We start from the raw sequence: 20,432 nt of genomic DNA on the forward strand, positions 1-20,432 counted from the left end.
GCTTTTAACTCAAAACGTTATTCATGAAAAATTTTATGTAATCCTCTCAACGTGAACCAAAGAGATTTAAATTGTTCGCCGACGCAAATTATGAGTATTCCTCAGTCACTAATTAATTCTGTCGACGCACTATGCTTTCCTAGCGTTCAGTTTTACCGAAAATTATACACTTCGCATAACGAATAATATCCTAAAAAAGAAAGATGAACGGAAATCAAGACCATCTTCGTGGGATTGACTTTAACGAGCAGGCGGTATCTTTGTGATCATTTATTTTACTACAAGGCGGAGTCAAAACAATTTATCCCTGCCATTTAAAGATTGGTAAGCAGTTGGTGCTATCTCACTCAGATTCGTTGATCGAACTTGAATAAATATCGAACGCCCCGTATAGAAAAAAATCGTCGTATTAAATCTATCTATATGCTTTTTGATTAAATTTGATTAACGTAATCTTATTTATAAATACATCTTTCAGATCAAATTTTTTCAGCATATTTTATTTAAAAAAGCTACATCATTTATATTAAAATTAAATAATTTTTTAATGTTAATTTTAATTTTAATGTTATTTTAAGATTTATATCTTTTACCTACATTAAATGTAAGTGCATTTTAAAATTACTTTTAAGAGATAATTATATATATGTCTTTGATAAATAAATCTTTTTTATTTTATCATAAAGTTTATAGATAAATTAATAATTTTATATAATTCAATTTCGTATAATATTTTATAACATTAAACTTTCTCGCATACATTTTTTTTTCTACGTTTTAATACATACATATATTATGTCAGGTAAATCAACGGCACAATTAGCGCAAGCAAATTTTCATCAAGGTATTGTGCGCTTCAATTGGAAGAAGCCGCGAGCCCCTCGGCCCCTCGCTAATTACCGTGCCAATTTTGTCCACGGTGCCGATCGTTCGTCTTCCTTCTCGTTCTCCTTCGATGCCTCGTTTGGCCCTTCCGTTGCCCCGTTGTCGTCAATAAATAATCCTCCGTCAGACGTTCATTACGTCGTTAAGTTTCGGCTTGGACTTATATCCACCCTCCGTCCCGCACGCGGAACCCAACGGGCGGATTCGCCCGCAGCGGTAACCCTGGAAATACGCATGCCGCGTAAAAAAACATGCCAATCGCGAACGCGCCAATCAATAAAGGATATCGACATTAGTGCGATTAAAGAGCGATGACTTTGCCCTTAATGGAAAATTGTTTGGCCTTCGATAAACAGAAACAATAGAAATATTTAAGAATTCTTATTTGAGATGATCGAGAAAGTGAAAGCAATAAGAAGTTGCAATGCGTCAAGATAAATTTTATAAAAAATTCTAAATAATAATAATAAATAAAAAATAAATAAATAATAATAAAGAGCAATTTTATTTAGATGACAAATATATATATATATATATATATATATATATGACAAATATATATACGACGAATATTTTTTATTTAGAGATTAACTCGGATTTCAAGAATTCAAGAATGTGTATGTGATTTTGTAAGATTGTGAGATAATTACAAATCTCGTAACAGTTAAATAATTACACGAGTGAAATATACTGCACGGTTTTCTTTTATTTTTACACAATTAATATTACCAATTCGGTATAGATGTTGCGATGCAAAGGTATGCATTGGTCTAACTGTAAAATCAGACAGCGGATGCCAACACTGAGGATAGATGAAAAAATTATGACAGGCGTTAATGCACTTTCGCGAGCCATAAAAATGCGTAGCGAGCGAATGCATCGAGCAATTACCAGCAATTGCAAAAGTATTCCGAGAAACGGCGTATTCCTCGCCGCGGGCAATTCTCGCGAATATATACGCGTGCAATAACTACGGAACAAAAGAAATACCTCTGTTTGTACCACTTGGTTTACGGAATGAATGGCACATTAACTTATATATTTGCGGCTTGCGCAATGCGTTTACACCTCATTAATTTAAGAACCGTGGACGAATGAGTGCAAACGCGAGCGGCCGGATCTGTGAGAATTTCTCGCTATTTCACTGTGTTATACGCGCCATAAAGTTCGTTATTTCTCGTTATTTATCGTTATTAACGCATTATCGTCTAATTATCCTCTCGCAATCCCCGATAAACTCTCTTCATTTTTCTTGATGCACCTCATCCACCGCGGGCGAAGCCGCCTCGCTTATGAAAAAGAATACTTACCCCGTTCGTGGAAAATAAATTAACGAGGACCACACGCATCCGTCTCGTTTTTCCGACTTTTGCGCTTTTTCCAGATTTTTAATATTTAAGGAAGGTAAAGAGAATAAAAATGTCAGACATGCGCGCTCAGGCCGGCGTGTAATGAGCTAATAAGGATGAGGGATCGTGATGAGGCGGCGGAACCAAAAATAAAACGGGTTAAAGACACTACTTTATTAACAGGAAAGTTGGCAAGGGAAAAAGAGCGGCTTCTTCGTCTCAGATTATTTCCCGGCATTATTCGCCGAAGAAGACATTGGCCATAAAAAAGGGACAAGCAGATCCCGGCGACAGCTGCCTCGCTATTAAAAGCGACTTAAACTCCAAACCCTTCCCGCGAGATCGCAGAGAACGCGAAGGTATCCCTTCCCCCTACCCCCTCGTTCAGCCACTCACTCTCTATTTCTCATCCGCTCCCTTTCGCTTCTTCTTGTTTCTCTTGTTCCGCTCCTCGTCATCGTGCCATCCCTCTTCGCGTGATTACGTACGAGCAAAGCGTGTACATACGCGTCCGCGACTTCTTGCCTGCAAAATAAGCGAAAATGCTAAATGAGTCGTAAAGCCGAGCCTTAGGGTATGAAGGAAGGGGCGAAGGAAGGACCCGCTCCTAGATTAGAATTTAGAGTCGAGCATCCTCTGTCTTCTCGCTATCCGAAAGCACCACGATGAGAGCCCATGAGGCAATAAAGAACGTTCAGGAAGAATGGCCGTTCGAAATATTAAAGAGCGGGATGAGAAATGGACCGCGAGTGTGAAGGGACGGCTATGAAATTATTGCCTCCCTCCTTTGTGTCTCGTAATAACTTTCGCAACTCTGTGATATTAATTAAGAAACGCGTTCTTTCGTTTCTTTATTGTAAACCGTTCGACGAAGGCTTGATTTAGGAGAAAAGCGAAATCGAGAGAATCGGTTTGCTATCTAACTTTTACAACTACTTTTATAAAATTTTTATTTTTTTTTTATATATAAAATAATTAATTTATCTACAATAAAACGTGTAAATGTAATTGTTCCGTGTAAATAACTGATGAATACGTAAAAACGTAAGAAGTTCATGGCACTTTGTGCGTTCACGTTCACCGACAAAATGGACGTCGCGAAAGTTTAGAACTGTCTATTTGCATGGACACGATTAATTAATACGATACCGGTAATTAAATAGATATCAACCTTCTCCGCGCACGACGGCAGCATCCAATCTGCATAATCTCTATACAATAACGTCAGTGAAAAGAAGAGTTTTGTCCCTCCGACGATAAACTTTTTGCTACCCTTCTTCAACGGTCAACACCCGCTACCCCGCTAATAAAGATATATAGGGTGATTCGAAAACTAGCGAAACGGAATGTTATAGATGCATTTTTTATTATAATTCTTATCTGGAACAATAATTAAACAAATAAAAATATTAAGTAAGAACAAAGATAAATTTTTTAATAAAAATACATAACAAAAGAAAAGCTTTATTTAAATGGTCCCATTTCAATGGACTTTATTTTGATAGAACTTTCATTAAAAATTTAATCATCAGAACGATAATTAAATATTGCCATAAATTATAAATTCCTTAATTCAAATATTACAGTTTAAAAACTTCAAACAATTAATAAAATTATTAATAATTTTTACGAAAAATATAATATATAATATTTAAATTTGTTTTGTTATATTTAAATATGTTTCAAAACACTTCTGGAATAACAATACAATTACAATTTTCTCCAATTTAAATCTTCTTAATTAATACAAAACTATAAATCTATTAATATATGTATATATGTATATATATATATGTGTAATATTTTCTCCAAATTTTAAATTCTTTCTTTCTTTCAATGAATGAGCGAAAAAAGAACAAATCTCAAATCGTATATGAATGAAGGCGAAAAAAACAAAGAGCTCTTCGCTTAACGTGCTCACGATTAAAAATATGACAAATATATTACTCGATATCAAGATCTATTGAAACGCATCAACGTCTCAAAACTGGTTTCCTCGGCAGAAACGCGAATACGGATCCAAGACGAGATCGAAGTGTAGTCATAAGGTCGCTACGACGTAACTCCGTTCTTGAAGTGCATTTCACTGATCGGTTCATAGTCGTCCGGCAGCCAGGGCAGCCAAGTATTGTTAAACCGGCACGGAAAGCCAGCCGGATCGATGGGTGCATGGAGCTGCTTCACGAGGACCGATTTATAGCTGTCGATGAACACGCTCAATCTCTCCACGACCTGCAAATGTAACGACGTCTTCTTAAGGCAGCATTCCTCATTTCCATCTCGTCTGTGCCAGATGGAATGGCGTTTACATAATTATTTACACGAACGAATCATTTTATCGTAGTGAAGAGCATCGATATTGTATATGCGCATTATGCCTTTATCATTCAAAAATATTATTAATTAGTTCAGAACAGAAATTAGAATTTTAATTAGAAATTATTTTTATTAAACATCTACTGTATAAAATATCATTTCTTACATAACTTTCTTATCTATTCTTACTTAAAATTATTAAATATATGTTTAAATATATGTTTAAAATATATATTTCAATCTCACCTCAGGATGTTGCAAAGATAAGTCTGTGATTTCGCAAGGGTCTTCATAGATATTGAACAAACAAGTGCGATTCTCGCAACTGGAGGAATTCGTAAAATTCTTGCAAATTATTGTAGCCTCTTCCCGGAGCTTTTTTATTTTATTCGCAGTTAACATATGAGTCGAAACGCCTGCGATAGCCGACCCGGCTGGCGACGCTAATACATCTGTCACATTGTATTTGGGATATGACGCATCGTTACCACTATAATAATTATAATGTTTCTGATAATCGGATTTATCTGTATCAAAGAAAAAGTTTTTATGTATATTATTTTTAGCTACGATTCACTCGTACATTTACTTATAAATTCTCAAGGCAAGATCAAAAGAAGCGAGAGAATTTAAAGTTACATTAGTAATAAATAATAAATAAATTTTCAAAATAGAATTAATAAAATTAATAATTAAAATTAATAAAACTATAATAACAATAAGCATTAAAATAAGTTCCTGATATGTACCTCTAACAAGTTTATAATCGTCCACTAGCGCCGCCTCACTGTTCTCATCCTCCCGAATATTCACGAGGACCGATCTCCTCTCGCTAATATTCATGCTCTTAATCACGGACCATTGATCAATGCCGTCCAATTGTTTCAGATCGTTCGGATTACCGCCGGCCGCGGAGTATAGTGTCGGCAGCCAATCGCTAATATGAAATAATTGCGTCGAGACCCTCGACGGATGATCAATCAAGGGTGAGTAGATGCACGCCGCGCCCCGAATCGCGCCTTCAAAGAGGGTGAATTTCAACTGCAAATAAATTGTTTCTATTTTAGGTACAATTTTAAACAATTTATTTCACTGAATGATATTAATCTATATTATTTTCGCGACGTTAAACGTTGTAGTTTCGATTTCTTTATGTATAAAGTTACATTTACCCCTCGTAATGGATAATTAGATCCGAAATTTTCCCACTTCCCTTCAGTCTGTGCTCCGTTGTCAGCCATGAAAAGAATAATCGTATTCCTCAGCATATTCGCTCTCTTCAGAGATTCGACCACTCGACCGACTGACTTATCCAATGTGCTAAGAACACCTAAAAAAAAAAAAAAATACAATAACAAATAAAAGATAAAATCGAATATTAAAAATGTGCATTGCAAATAAACATTCTTATTAACGAAGCGAAAATAAAGCAAGGTATGTGAGAAGATAGCAAACATTAGCAATGAAGTAGTGTTTTATTGATTAGCCTAAGATAAGATACAAACATAATATTATATATAGAGTGCTTCATAAAAAAAACCGACAAATTTATATAATTTCTAAAAAATATTTTAAACAAAATAGTTCAGACATACTCTAGATCATTTTAGCTCAATTATTGAGATGTAGATAATTTTCTTAATAACGGTCGAAAAATATTTACATCTTTAATTAAGTAAATATATAATTTTATGATCATACTCGCGTATTTTCTTCTGTTTATGTCTTTGATGTAGCCGAAAGTGGCGTTAGTTTCTTGCCAATCGCGTACTTCCATGATTTCTTCAGCAGTGCTAGAATGAGGGGCGAGATGTGCCACTTGCAAAAACATAGGCTTCGCGGTATCATGCGATGAGATAATTTTTTCGGCCTCCTCAGTTATAATATCAGTCATGTAATCGAATCTATATTCAATAGTGTAATTATTGCTCACGGAACGATGCAAATCATAACCCACTCGATCCTGTAAAATATAATATTATAATCTGTGTGTGTTGTGTATGTGTGTGTGTGTGTGTGTGTGTGTGTGTGTGTGTGTGTGTGTGTGTGTGTGTGTGTGTGTGTGTGTGTGTGTGTGTGTGTGTGTGTGTGTGTGTGTGTGTGTGTGTGCGCGCGCGCGCGCGCGCGCGTGTATTATTTAACAAATGTATAATGTACAATCTATTTGTAACGATCTATCTATCTACTTGTAACGGGAAGAAATCTCACATAATGGATCGATCAAATCTCTGCTATCTGTTGCGTGAAATCTTTTTAATAATCTCTTAGACAAGAGAGAGATCTCTTACAAACATTTTTATTAATGAATTAAAAACTAATTATTTATCTTGGATATACTTGAATTGCTATTATTAAATGCTTAAAGATTTAATTACATAATTCTTGAATTTCTGTAGTAATAAATATACTTCAATATTTCGAATATTTTTATATATGATCATATTAACATTTAATAGAATTAAAATTCTGACATACACTTTTGTCAATAATATTAATAAAAATTTACACCAAAATATCACTGAAATCTATTATTGTCAATATCTATTATTATATTATATATCATTTTTCTAATAATCTCCTAATGCTTTAAATTTTTCTAATAGATATATGTTAATACTTTTATTATATTTTTTGTGTAATAATTTTGTCTAATGATAATTAATTAATTAATAATAAAACACGATTTTGAAAAACTTACTTCTTCCTGAAGTGTATGGTTGAAATATTGAATAATACCGGTATAATATCCCAAGAAAGTATCGAAACCACGGCGGGTAGGTCCATAACTTGTCGAATGATAACCAACATGCCATTTTCCTACGAGATGAGTGGTATATCCGAGTTTCCGAAGATATTCAGGTAGAAGAGTATGGCTCAAGGGTATACCACGTGGTTCGGCTCCTTTTAAGGGATTGCCCTGCATACCTTGCAGTTAATTCACTAATTTTAATTTTAGTTCTTTCTCTCCAAAGTGATTTTAAATTATATTATTCTTGGAAATCATGATTTTAGAATTAATAAAAATATAAATAATATAAAAGAGACATAAGTAAAAAATTGTGAAAAGGGTGAAGTCTTCCAAAAAAATCACATTCACTTTCAATCTAAACGTTTCTAGTAATTTCAAAGTGAAATTAAAATTTTGTTGAGATAAGGTAATAGTAAGTCAATATCTTTAGACAAGCAAAGTAAGATACTTAATAAGATCGCAATAAAATGCAGGAAAGTAGCGCAGGATATTGTTGTACATCATTTATCTGCGGTAATTAATGGATTACCTGTCCTTATGGGATATTTCCCGGTGAGGAAAGCTGTCCTCGATGGTGTGCACACCGGCTGCACATAATGTCGATTCAATATCACGCCGTTGTATGCGAGAGCGTCTATGTTCGGCGTGGGAATTTCGTCGGCACCGTGGAAGCTAACGTCATTCCATCCCTTAGTTATCAAAACACATATTAAAAAACGTCTCATAATTTCGATAAGTCGCATTACATATATTTATACGCACACATTAAACTAATTTACCTTAACAATTTTACTTTCACTTTGATAATGACCGATACGTTTTTCTTAACTGACTGATTATTGCTCAGTTAAAAAATATAAAAAAAAACTTTGAAAACATTCCAATGTAATAACCGGTTTGTCACTTTTTCAAATATGAATATAATGTTGTTCAACTTTACTTAGCTAGTTTTGTATTACTTCTGTCTTATTTAACACAAATTCCAATTATTAAGAAAAGTTGCAAAAATAAAAGTTATACGATTTGAATAAAAAATGTTTACTATTGCCGCAATCATCTCAGTTTATTCAAACTGAAATTTAAGTTTATGATTTTATTTTATTTTTTTTTTTACTTGTCAATTAATTTTGCGACAATTGCAATACAAAGATTGAATTATTTACAAAAAAATAAAATAAAAATATTCAAGAAAAAAATTATTCTATGTTACTTATAGATTGTGATTTATTATTTAAATGTTATTTTAATCGTATTTTGTATAATATATGACAGAGAAAATTAGAATTAGAAAGATAGATAAGAATTTATCTTATATCTAAAAAAAAGAAAGATCTCTAAAAGAATAAATCAATAATTTCTTACAAGATCATCAGCAATAATAACGACGATATTGGGTGGCTGCTGGGAAGCACAAGCCAAACCAGGATAGAGACACAGAACACTCAAGATAATTTGTATGAAGATAAATGATATGTTATGCAGACTCATAATTTTCACTAATTCTTCTGCCAATTCAATGAAAATCGCCGAAATTATATCAACTTCACGATAGTATCGTAATTAGATTAGATCGCAAGATATTGATGTAATCGATTTTTAATCATAATTTAACGCGCTGATGATTATAAGGTAAAATGTTGAATATAATATTGATATTTTAATTTACTTTTTTTAAATAATTACAAAAAAGATTCTTTAAGAGCGATGTAATTTTTGTCTTATTGCTTACAATAATTATTCTTTTTCTGACTTTACACGATAGTGTTTGAAATGACAGTGCTTAACAGCCGGTCGTTTACGTTTGCATTGAGTTCAATACTGTTAAATGCGAGATACGTATTATCACATTTATAGGCTGACAGAGCATTCATATCATTAAGATGACCTCGTTATCGTAACTGAACATATATAAAGTGATTTGACTGTTTATCTTTTTATTAGATAGTTAGATGAAATATTATTAAGAAGAAACATCATTGTCTTCAAACGTTAGCAATTACAGTATTATTAAACAATTACGTTTATCATAGGTTTTTGTAGTATATAAAATTGTATATTGTATGTTTTAGTTTGCGATATACATGCGGAATTATATTTAAAATATAGATATATATTTAGAATATTTAAAATTATCTGAATATATTGATTTTATTTAAAAATATATATACATTTGTCTGATGTGTAGAATTTTCATGTTTAATTATAATATAACTACATACTGTAATTAATAATTTAGTATATTAATTATAATTATAGTGTAAATTAATTATATGACATAATTTAATTAGATAATATAACATATATAATATTAATTAAAAAAAGGATATTAAGAGATATCTTTATATTCTATCTTTTATATTTCGTGTATAAAAGCCTCCAATATTTTCCTTTCACAAGTTTTTTGTGAATGAAATAGTGAGATAAATTATCAGTACTCACTATTAATAATAATATGATAAGAAGACGTAAAAATGTTTTGCTTTAAGTCATTTAATCTCTATGAAAAATTAGATAAGATAAACAAGTACTATTAGCATCCAAGGTTGTGAAAGTAGGATATTTTATTCCATTAAAAAATATTTTCCGCAAGAAAACTATTTGCTCTGTTCGTACTTAAAACTGCATTCAGTCACGTTATTCATGCAATTGCAAAAAAAAAGGATAGACAGGTTCGAACGCATATTAATTGAAATGAACGTTTTACAATCGGCAAATTTAGATCAATTTAAATTCTCGGTCGTCATGTTAGAATAGGAGACTACAATATATTCGAGATTTATCGATTACATAGAAAGTTAAATAAGAAGAATAAGAATGTGTCGATTGAATAATAAGATTACTCCTAAGTTCGTCTTCAAGGAAGAAACAGTATTCATGTTTGTCATATTTTTATTTGCAAATAGATTTGCAAATAGATTTTAGAACCAAGAAAAAGCTAACGTCATGTAACTTACGTCATGTGACACTCGAGAAAAATTGACAATACAAATGTTAATTCGCCGAACAATATAAATGTTAATTCGGTTGTTTGTGTTCAACATACCTATATAAAATTTATGCGTTTGAAAAAAAGACTCGCTGTACGTATTGTCATGTCGTAAAAAGTTATATATTTTTATTAGCGTTTTATATTGCGTGATTCTTTCTTAAACATGTAAAGGAAAAAATGTAAAGGAAACATGTAAAGGAAAATGAAAAGATGTCCACGAGGATGCAGGAATATCTCCTCTTTTGAATACACCGACGAAATTAGACTTCACGCGACAGAGAATTGTTCTGTCGCGACTTACACACACGATTACATCTCGATTAGACCAATTGTTCAAATGAAAGCTTTACACATGGCTGCCACGAGGATGATTCCGATGTGAAAGTAATATGCCAAGCCGACCAGCTGGACCGCTGCGTTGTAAGAATGGAACGCTAGATCGCCCGACGGTATCCACGGCTCCCACGTGTTGTTCGTCCTTCTTGGATCAGCAAGCCAGTCCACTGGCGACTTGAGCTGCACTGTGACATTGCGTCCGTAATGCTCCAGATACTTATCCAGCTCTCGAGCGATCTGCGAGGAAAAAAATGATTGTACAAGGTGTCCTCGAGCCCGCAACCGGTTACTTCGGAGTTTGAGAAAATAAGAAGGGCTTGAACTGTAATAAGCTAGACTAGATTTCAAGGACTTTTAATAATAAAAATGTTAAACTTCTCGAGCCTGCGAGATGAAAAGAATGCGTGCTCGCTGACAACGCACTTGCTCCTGTAGAACTGGTATTTAGTTCTAGTTTGCGCTATTTAATGTTAACGACATGTTTTCTTACTCTTGGATATTGCTCCACTATGTTCTTCGTTTCGCAGGGATCGATCTCGATATCGAAAAGGCACTCGGTGACGTTGCAGGTGATGAAATTGTCTCTGTAAAAAGTGGCATTGGATCGACAATGGACCGTTGCTTCGTGCCGTAATTGAATCATCGTGCTGGGTTGAGTGGCTGGACCGCCCAGGAAAGAGGTGACACCCTGCGACACCGCGCTGTTCAAAATAGTCTCGGTGTATCGCGGCATGATCTCCTGTATGTTTTTCTTTGAATCGTTGAAGTAAAACATGGATATAAAATTTCTTTCGAAATCGTTGTAATATCCGTCATAAAGGCCGTTCTCGAACGATCCTAAGACATAATTTTTCATAAATTAACCCAAATATATATATAATAACCCAAATTGCTGCCAATGAATAAAATGTGCCGCTTCTTGAAAATCAAAGATCTACCGATCCTGAAATCTATGAGCTTTTTTAAAACTATATTTTTAACATAAAAATTTTAGCGTGAAATTTGAACTTTAACGTTTATACAACTTCACGCTTTATCTTTGAAAAACTTTAAGTGAGAGAATTATTTATACAAAAATATTGTAAATGTTATTATAAATTGTTTATAAATTGTATATCGTTATTTTGTATTTTGTTTTGTATATTGTTATTTTATATAATCGCGATACCTCGAAGAAGCTTGTATTGCCTATATATGGCACCCTCGGTCTTGGAAACCTCGTCGATGTTCAGCAGCAGCTTGTCCCTGACTATCGGATAACCGTCTCTCAACATGCGCCACTGATTCACTCCGTCGATCTCCCCCAAATCCTTCAGATCACCATCAGCGGCGGCATAGAGGGTTGGTAACCAGTCGGTTATGTGCATCAGGTCGTCGCACACACGTGCTGCCTTACGCAATCTTTGTGACCATAGCACGGCAACTCCTCTCACCCCACCCTCGTAAAGCGTATATTTCATCTGCCGTCATAAATCACCCTGTTATATACTGCCGTATCTCTTAAAACATCAAAATGATTCATAAACTAATACATATCTCTGAGATACTTTCAAATAAATTAAATGAGCTACACTTATACCCTCAATATATAATATAATATACAATTATTCCTTTCCTATCAATCAATTGTAATTTTATTCATATATTCGTTTCATTTAATTTTATTTAATTTTTATAATTTTAATTTAATTTTATTTAATTTTATTTTTTTATTTAATTCATGTCAAAGATTGATAATAATTGAATATGCCCCCGGGGGACACAGATATACGCACGAGTCTTTATCGTTTTGACATTCGCGTCAGTCATACGCAATTAAAATACTTACACCTCGCAACGGATAATTAGAACCATAATTGCGGAATTTGCCAATGGGCGCGGCACCGTTGTCGGTGAGAAAGAGAATTAACGAATTCTTCAGCATCCCCGCATTGCCCAGAGCATGAAAGATGCGTCCAACGGAATCGTCTAATTTCGATACCATCCCTAACGAAGCAGATGTAATGAAATAAACAAGAAATAATAAGAAATAAACTGTTCCTTATAAAAAAAAAATCTTAATTTTCACGTTAAGCTTAATTATAGTAATAGATATTTATTTTAATTATTTCACGTATCAATGTAAAACACGTATCATCGACGTAATCACGCACTTGCATACTTGCGGCGATTTTGTTCCCGTATGTGTATGAACCGTTTATCGTAGTGATCATAATCTTGCGGGTTCTCGAGAGGTGCGTGAACAGCGAGATGTGATATTTGGAGATAAAGCGGCCGAGACGGTTCGTGACCCTGGATGATCCTGACTGCCTCGTCAGTGAAAAGATCTGTCACGTACTTGTCGGTTAATCCGTAAGCTGGAGCATCGCCACGATGCATATCGTATCCGCTCATATTCTGTACACAACAGGTAAAAAAAATAAGTAATAACAAAATAACAACTAAAAAGATAAGATAAGATTATAAATTGAAGGACAAATTTGTATAAATATTTTATATAAATTAATCATCAATTTTAATAATGATTATCAATTTTATCAATAATGTGAATTTAGAAATTTTAGCCTTATTTAATGTAGTGTTTTAAAGATATATTACACTTATTTTTATTTATAATAAAGAAAAATGAAAAAATTATAAATTATTCTAAATTACATTTAAAAGTAACACAAGAAATTTTGTAGCAATTTAGAACCTGGACGAAAAATTATTTAAATACAAAGTAGAACTCTCAAACTACTTGTGCTTTAATAAAAATGTAATTAAGAAATAATAACAAAAATCTCTAAACTTTTTTAGTAAGTAATTTAAGCATTTAAGGTAATTTAAAGTTTTATTACGTTTTATTGCAGAAATTGTTCTTTAAATAAAAATTAAATTTTTACTAAGAATAAAATAAATAAAATACACTTTTACTTACTTATTTAAATAATTTTTTTGATTCAGGTCGCCGCTAAATTTTTTTTATACTATTTTTAAATATGTTTTAGAATAATCTATAAGTTTTTCATAATTTTTTTATTACATATATATAAAAATTGTAAAAATAGGTGTAAGCCTTAAAACTGAACACTAATTCGTGTGCAGATGGAAGAAATATAGAATATATAAAAATTCACACACAAATAATTAAGCTCAAAAACCTGAGAAGTGACCGTTACGAAATTTTATTTATATTGTATCACATATCGATCGTTAATTACTTTTTAGTTACTAATTTATTATAAGTTATTAATTTATTATAAGTTATTAAGTTATTATATTAAGTTATTATATTAAAAAGTTTATTGTTATAAATGTATAAATCTTTCAAAAGCCAGATTAATCAACTCAACACAAAGAGAATTTGATAAAATTATAAATTATAATCGTAATACGCTAATGCTAAAATTAACTGCTACTTTGTAATTAAAATCTACCAAGTTTTTTTACGACTCGATCAGAATATGTACCTGGTACGAGTACTTGTACTCATGATACGAAACGTGACTATTGTAAAAACCAAGGAAGGAATCAAAACCCCGATGTAAGGGAGTATGCTGAGGTGTATGGTACCCCACGTGCCACTTTCCGATCAACTTTGTCGTATATCCCAACCCCCGTAGATGTTCCGGCAAAATCTTTATGTTGAGAGGTAGTCCTCTAGGCTCACCACCTTGTATATCTTCTCCCTGCATACCTATAACAAAATTCGGCTATATACAAGGAAAAAAAATCTCGGATGCCGTGTTAATTTACGAATGTGTGATGTCATTACACATAATTCAATCATTGCTTTATTATCATCTGCGCACGTTAAATTATCATAGTATTTTTTCTCGTCTCTCAAACGCAGACAGCTCGTCATAAAATTACGCAGTATGAAAAAAAAAAAAACAAAAACAAAAAGCAATCAAGCCAGCTCAGCTAGTAAAAAACAAGCTGATAGTAAAATCTATTAAAAACTTTGAAAGACATATAAATGAAACGTAAGACACGATGAATAATACATACCCATACGTATTGGATATTTCCCGGTAAAAAAGGCGGTTCTGGAAGGTGTGCTGGACTGTAAAACGTAATGTCTATTTAATATAATTCCGTTATAGGCCAAGGCGTCTATATTCGGAGTTGGTATCTGATCCGAGCCGTGAAAACCGACGTCGTTCCATCCCTGAAAATTTGGAACGTTATTCTCTATAGCGTATATAATAAAAATTACACGATAGTATATAATAAGAATTAATTAACAGGTTTTAGCGTAAAAGTTAATAATTCGATTGCTTATCGTTTATTTTGCTTTGCAATCGTTGTAAGTTGGACGCTGGGCGTTGCATGTATAATTACATGTGCGTATATGAAATATTTTCCTCGCACGTGCACGCTCGAATGCGTACGCCGGAAGTCCAACATACAAAAATTATGTGATCGAATTAAGTAATTGACGTGTAGAGGAATTAGCATTCTGTCATGTAGTTCAGAAAGTGAGTCACAATTTACGACGTGCGTACTTGTTGATTGCGGAGGCGTAGATAATACGTAATCCGCGATAATTAACTCAATTAAGGATAATTTTTATCCGGGATAGAAAATTTTTGTGCAAATTAATTATATCAAATTGAATGTACAAAGCAAGCGTCAATAATGCAAATAAAACGGTAGCAATTTATGTAAACCGCTATATGTAAAACGCGAGGCATCTACATATATCTGTGAATGTTTTAACCCTTTGAACTTGGTTATCTGTTGCTAGTCATCAGAGCCAAAAAATGTCACTCATAGATCTATTCATAGATTCTCAAATGCTTCAAAAATTATTCTCAATAATTTAAAATAAAAAAAACTGCATATTTTTTGTATTAAAATAATATACACAACATAGCAGCATAACAGCACAACAGAATGTTTCTAAATCTTACAAAATCTGAACATTATTTATTTCTCTATTATATTTTGCACAAAAAACAAACTCAGAAATTTATTACAAGTCAGCTACTAAGTTCAAATTATTATGAATGAAAAAAATTAATATTCTATAATATAAATTGCCATATGTTTAAAAAAATAACGTTCATATATTTTAATTTCTATGGATTTTTAAAATATCTTTTCTTTCTCAATATTTTTTCTAATTTTGACTTATTAATACACCATAAAATTTTATAATTAATTACTTATAAAAAATATAGTATATAAATGTTTAATTATTTCAAATAATATGACATTTCTAATTTTTTATTTCTAATTAAATTTCATTAATTTTCACGCATAAATGCGAGAAAATTAATAGAAGAAAAATAAAATAAAATATAAATTCGATTATAAAAAAGATAAAGAATATTTATAAAATTTAAGATCTGTTAATTTAATTTAATTTGTCTATATTTTATCAAATAATTATCAAGTGAAACGTCAGTTCGTTTTCATTAGGATCTTACCAAATCATCAGCCATGATAACGATTATATGCGGCACCGATTGATAGAAACCGAATGTAGCCTCAAACAGCAGAAAAAAATACAAAACGGGATAAATACTATTCCATAGCATAAATAAATGTGTCATCTTCGTGATGATTTAAAGATTTTCGAATATAAATTTAAAGATACTGAAAGAAAAAAAGAGATAAGCTTATTTAAGCTTCACTCCTTATTCACGCACGTCTTTTCTTCGCACTTTACGTCACTCGGCAGCGACACTTGCTTAAGCAAAAGAAGGGTACATTATTTACACCCCATAAATATACATCGGCGAGTTCTCGCGAGATACAAAGAAGCAAGAGGAAGACACAAACATGTTTATATAGCCCACCTACGGACGAACGCGTCATGAATGGATCATGCGAAAGGGAAGGGAAGATATACCAAATGATCGCGATAATGACGAAGACAACGTGTTTTAAACTGGGTTGCTTCTCGTATTACAACCTATTTTCTCTACTTATCTAATTCCCCTTGCTACTACAACTGTGTAGAATTTAGGAGACGTAACGTAAGAGAGAAGCGCAGAAACGCAGTATCCTTTTATTCATTCTCACGTTTAAGATCTCACAGCATCCTCATTATTAATGATATCAGATAACGTTTCCTGCTAAAAAATAAAAAAATTGATAGTAATATATCATAAAATATTTTAATTTTATTTCAATTTTATTTTAATTGTTGAAAGATAAACAAATCGTAAAACGAGTTTCTTAAGAATTTATTGAAATTTTAACTATAAGTTAAAGTATTATTTAAATATGTTATAATGGTAATTAAAATTAATTACATATTTATAATATTACAAAAAAGTCAATATTATATATGTATTTATTTACTTATATTGCTTTTTATTTCATAATTTCTTCCTTAATCAATATTAATTTTCCCTATAGGTTATGCGTGTTTATGAAATATTTTTTATAATTTTTTAAAATATTAATTTGAAAAATGACGCATGTTTATAAAATATACATTAATTTCGTACACAAGTGTTACTATCCATGACAAGTATCATAAATAAAATCAATTTTAAATCCAAATGTATTGTTTCGAAAACAACATTGTTAATCAATATTATTAAAAGATTTATTTTTATATCTTTTATTTATTTTTTCATCAGAGAAATTAAATCGACTGCATGATTTATTGATCATTTTCAATATATATCATATAATGATAAATATAGGTGGTTCTTCGCTTCAATAATAGGTATCATCGCCATCATCATTGCCGGAGAGATGATGTATTCATTAAAATGCCAAAATAATTAGAAGCGCTTTATCCGAAAAGTTCGATTAAATGAACGCATAGCTACATCACAATCATAATCTTTAAAATTGACAAAATCAAATAGTTGAAGAGTCACATATCAAGAGTTCTAAGTATAGTACACAATCTGGAAACATATATAGGTAATTGCTCGTAAGAATAAAAATATAAAAGAAAATTAACTAGATACGGAAGTGGAAATGAAAAAAATAAGAGCAACGCAAATTATGATAATAAATTTATTTGCCCATATTGTCTTCGTACATGACGTTTAATAAAACATATGCACGCTTCGCAACAATAAATGCTTAAATTACAATACCTATCATAAGAATAAATCCTTTTACAAAAGTCTAAAAATGACTAGGTTGGATCAAAATTCCATATCCCCTATACATTCAAAAATGTTATCAAATACCGCACGACATATACATATATATATAATGTATTAAAAAATACATAAGATACACAAAAATTTAAATATCCATTATTTTGATCTTCAAATATAAATTATAAAAATCATTTATTCGAAAAATTATGTATTCGATATAGCTCGATAGTTTCGCTTTGGTTATATTTGCACATAAGTCAATCTGACAAATATGTTACATTCTCATGATCTTGAAACTTATTTAAGCTATGTAGATTATCCCACCACTGCAACAGCTTAAATTTATATATTAGACGGAACCATGGTGTTAGAAGTGATGTAGTCTTCATAAAATTCTCAATCCCCGATCGAGATACCCATCGAATCTCGCTCACTTCATCGGGATTGGGATCTATGGTAATATCATCTCTTTGTAAAAACAGAATGTAATCGATCTCATGTTCGCCCCAGTGATCATTACTAGGTGCTTGATAACGAATTCTTGTCAAATAAAAAAAATCAGAAGGTTTAATTTCGTTACTAGGTATACCCAACTCGTAATTAAGCCTTCTTATTGCAGCTCTGCGTACACCTATAGCATCTTCTTCTTCCATTTCATTAGGAATCTCCGCTAATGGATGACTACAGCATGTATTTGTATAGTGATCTGGGAATGTTATCTGTAACACATATATTTATATTTATATGTATATAGATTGAATATATATAAATTGTATAGATATACAAATAGATGATGTTTGCTTTGAGAATTTTGTTTTTAATTTATTGACATAGGTCTGTTGCTCACAGGATGCGTCAACATTATAGGCAGAACTTGATAGAAATTGGCAGCGATAGTCAATTTTTCGTTCTTATGAAAAAGTAATAAATTAATTGGCTATTGCTGCCAATGTATAACTTCTGCCATGTGTAACACATAATGGGTCCTGTAACAGATCTCTCTAGGCAAATAAAGTTTTTAATTTGGATTTTTTCAAAATATTTAATGATAAATAAAATTCATTAATCCAATTCAAATAATTGTTGAAAAAACATTATTCTCTAATTTCATTATCCAGCACACATTTTAATTCTACAATTTCTCTAATAAATTTTACTAAAGTCTGATAATCTATCTTCCACTTATATAACTAAAATATCATTCTTTAGAAATTTGTTTCGTAACCACTTGTACACTTAACTCACCTTGTTACTTGACCGTTTCTGAAGCAACAACTCTCCTTTACTATTGAACAGAAAAACACTAAATGCTCTGTGAAGGGGAACAGTTCCCTCTGCATTAAGCTCATGACAGGCTTCCTTGGTTGCTTCACCAATGGGTCTATCCAGTTTATCCACAAGAATGCAGCGCTCCTTCAAGGCAGCTCTCTGCAATGGTGCTACTTGTGATATATCTCTCTCCATAATGATCGTTCCTTTGTGCACAATACTACTGAGATTTTTGAATGCTCCACGGAACATCACCTGACAGTCAACCGTACTGCCGAGCAGTGACTGGAAAACGACAAGGCATGCGATATTTATGTGGCTCAATCTGGTATTTAGCTAATAATACATTTACATGAGAACGTAATCTCAAAGGCATATCGCTTTGATTGCGAAAAACGGGGAATTAATTGACACATAGATCAAGAATCCGCATACATACATATTATACGTTGAAATGATACTCGTGTCTCAACGAACGTCCTCCTGAAGTGTTAGTGTGTTCGACTCTTCGGGAAATGACCAATCACGAGCGGATCTGTCATTCATTTGCATACGGTCATGAATGACGTACGTCGATGAATTTTTTAGATCATCTAAAAAAATGTAAAGTAAAACTTAAACAGTAAGCAAGTTGACCACAGCCAAGAGATTTAAAATGTTAATGTCTCACATTTTTGAAAATATTCAAATTGAAAATATTCAATTTGATTAGTATAATGATGCTTGATTTCACTACTGTTAAAGTTTTGCTGCTTACGTTTTTCTATGTGCTAACCTTGTGTTGTTCAGGATACTTCTTCTTCTTCTCTTTTAGTGGTCTTGATTTTAGCCAGATTAACAAAGGTCAGGAAAATACTTTCGCTCTAAATAATCAATGTTGAATCTCGCAGCGATCGTGGTGCTACAAGTCTGAATGCGACTATACTAAAGCGAATTAGTTCAAGCTGTTTTCCAGTGACCTGATTTACCAACACTAAGCAATTGCTAATTTCACCGGGATTAACATAAATGCGAAAGTCTACACAAAGAAAATTGATGGCAAGAATTTCTTTTATGTGAAAAGTTTTGTTAATTATGTCTTGGAAAAAAATCTAAAGAAAAAAAATAAAATATGCATCAAAAAATTGCTGTATAATACTTTAATATATAAAAAATATATGTAAGAACTATAATGAATTTGTTTATAGAATAAATATTATTTTTTTATATTGATCTTTTAAAAGTAATTAAAAATTCTGGAATAAATTTATTAGTTTATAAAATCTTTTATAAAAGATTTTTTTAATCTTTAACTCATGTTAATGCTCACTGGGAAGCTACTATTGAAACCAATAATCTTATAAAAATTTGTATAAAATTTGTTTAAAATAGTTTAATAATATTAATATTAATAATCAAAACATATATTATAATTTATTAGTAGCCTAATATTTATGAAATGTATATTATGTACGTATATTATGTATGTACGTATATTT

At 31.8% G+C, this 20,432-nt stretch overlaps 3 protein-coding genes across 6 annotated transcripts; all 3 read right to left on the minus strand.

Moving 5' to 3' along the window:
• Nucleotides 1-3,169: 3,169 nt before the first annotated feature.
• On the minus strand, nt 3,170-9,884 carry LOC105433969 (arylsulfatase B). Of its 2 annotated transcripts, XM_011649496.3 has the most exons (8): nt 8,662-9,884; nt 7,829-7,988; nt 7,249-7,475; nt 6,252-6,513; nt 5,723-5,880; nt 5,300-5,591; nt 4,797-5,077; nt 3,170-4,466 (listed from the first exon to the last, which is right to left on the minus strand). In XM_011649496.3, exons 1-8 carry the CDS (start codon nt 8,785-8,787, stop codon nt 4,287-4,289), a joined length of 1,686 nt encoding a protein of 561 aa, XP_011647798.2. In that variant the 5' UTR covers nt 8,788-9,884; the 3' UTR covers nt 3,170-4,286. The 2 variants fall into 2 exon arrangements, with proteins under 2 accessions (XP_011647798.2, XP_088931447.1); XM_089075321.1 differs by lacking the exon at nt 3,170-4,466 and having other exon boundaries at nt 4,870-5,040.
• Nucleotides 9,885-10,383: 499 nt separating this feature from the next.
• LOC105434003 (arylsulfatase B) lies at nt 10,384-16,414 on the minus strand. The gene is made up of 8 exons (XM_089075320.1): nt 16,042-16,414; nt 14,618-14,777; nt 14,077-14,303; nt 12,778-13,021; nt 12,453-12,610; nt 11,793-12,084; nt 11,115-11,461; nt 10,384-10,861 (listed from the first exon to the last, which is right to left on the minus strand). Exons 1-8 carry the CDS (start codon nt 16,165-16,167, stop codon nt 10,622-10,624), a joined length of 1,794 nt encoding a protein of 597 aa, XP_088931446.1. The 5' UTR covers nt 16,168-16,414; the 3' UTR covers nt 10,384-10,621.
• Nucleotides 16,415-17,579: 1,165 nt separating this feature from the next.
• Idi (Isopentenyl-diphosphate delta isomerase) lies at nt 17,580-19,967 on the minus strand. 3 transcript variants are annotated; one of them, XM_011649497.3, is made up of 4 exons: nt 19,730-19,967; nt 19,394-19,547; nt 18,931-19,239; nt 17,580-18,404 (listed from the first exon to the last, which is right to left on the minus strand). In XM_011649497.3, the coding sequence occupies exons 3-4, from the start codon at nt 19,204-19,206 to the stop codon at nt 17,943-17,945; spliced, it is 738 nt and encodes a 245-aa protein (XP_011647799.2). In that variant the 5' UTR covers nt 19,207-19,239; nt 19,394-19,547; nt 19,730-19,967; the 3' UTR covers nt 17,580-17,942. The 3 variants fall into 3 exon arrangements, with proteins under 3 accessions (XP_011647799.2, XP_011647800.2, XP_088931450.1); XM_011649498.3 differs by having other exon boundaries at nt 19,712-19,967; XM_089075324.1 differs by having other exon boundaries at nt 19,625-19,967.
• Nucleotides 19,968-20,432: the final 465 nt, after the last annotated feature.

Source organism: Pogonomyrmex barbatus, unplaced genomic scaffold, assembly GCF_055798465.1.
Source record: "Pogonomyrmex barbatus isolate J1 unplaced genomic scaffold, ASM5579846v1 scaffold18, whole genome shotgun sequence".
NCBI lineage: Eukaryota > Metazoa > Arthropoda > Insecta > Hymenoptera > Formicidae > Pogonomyrmex > Pogonomyrmex barbatus.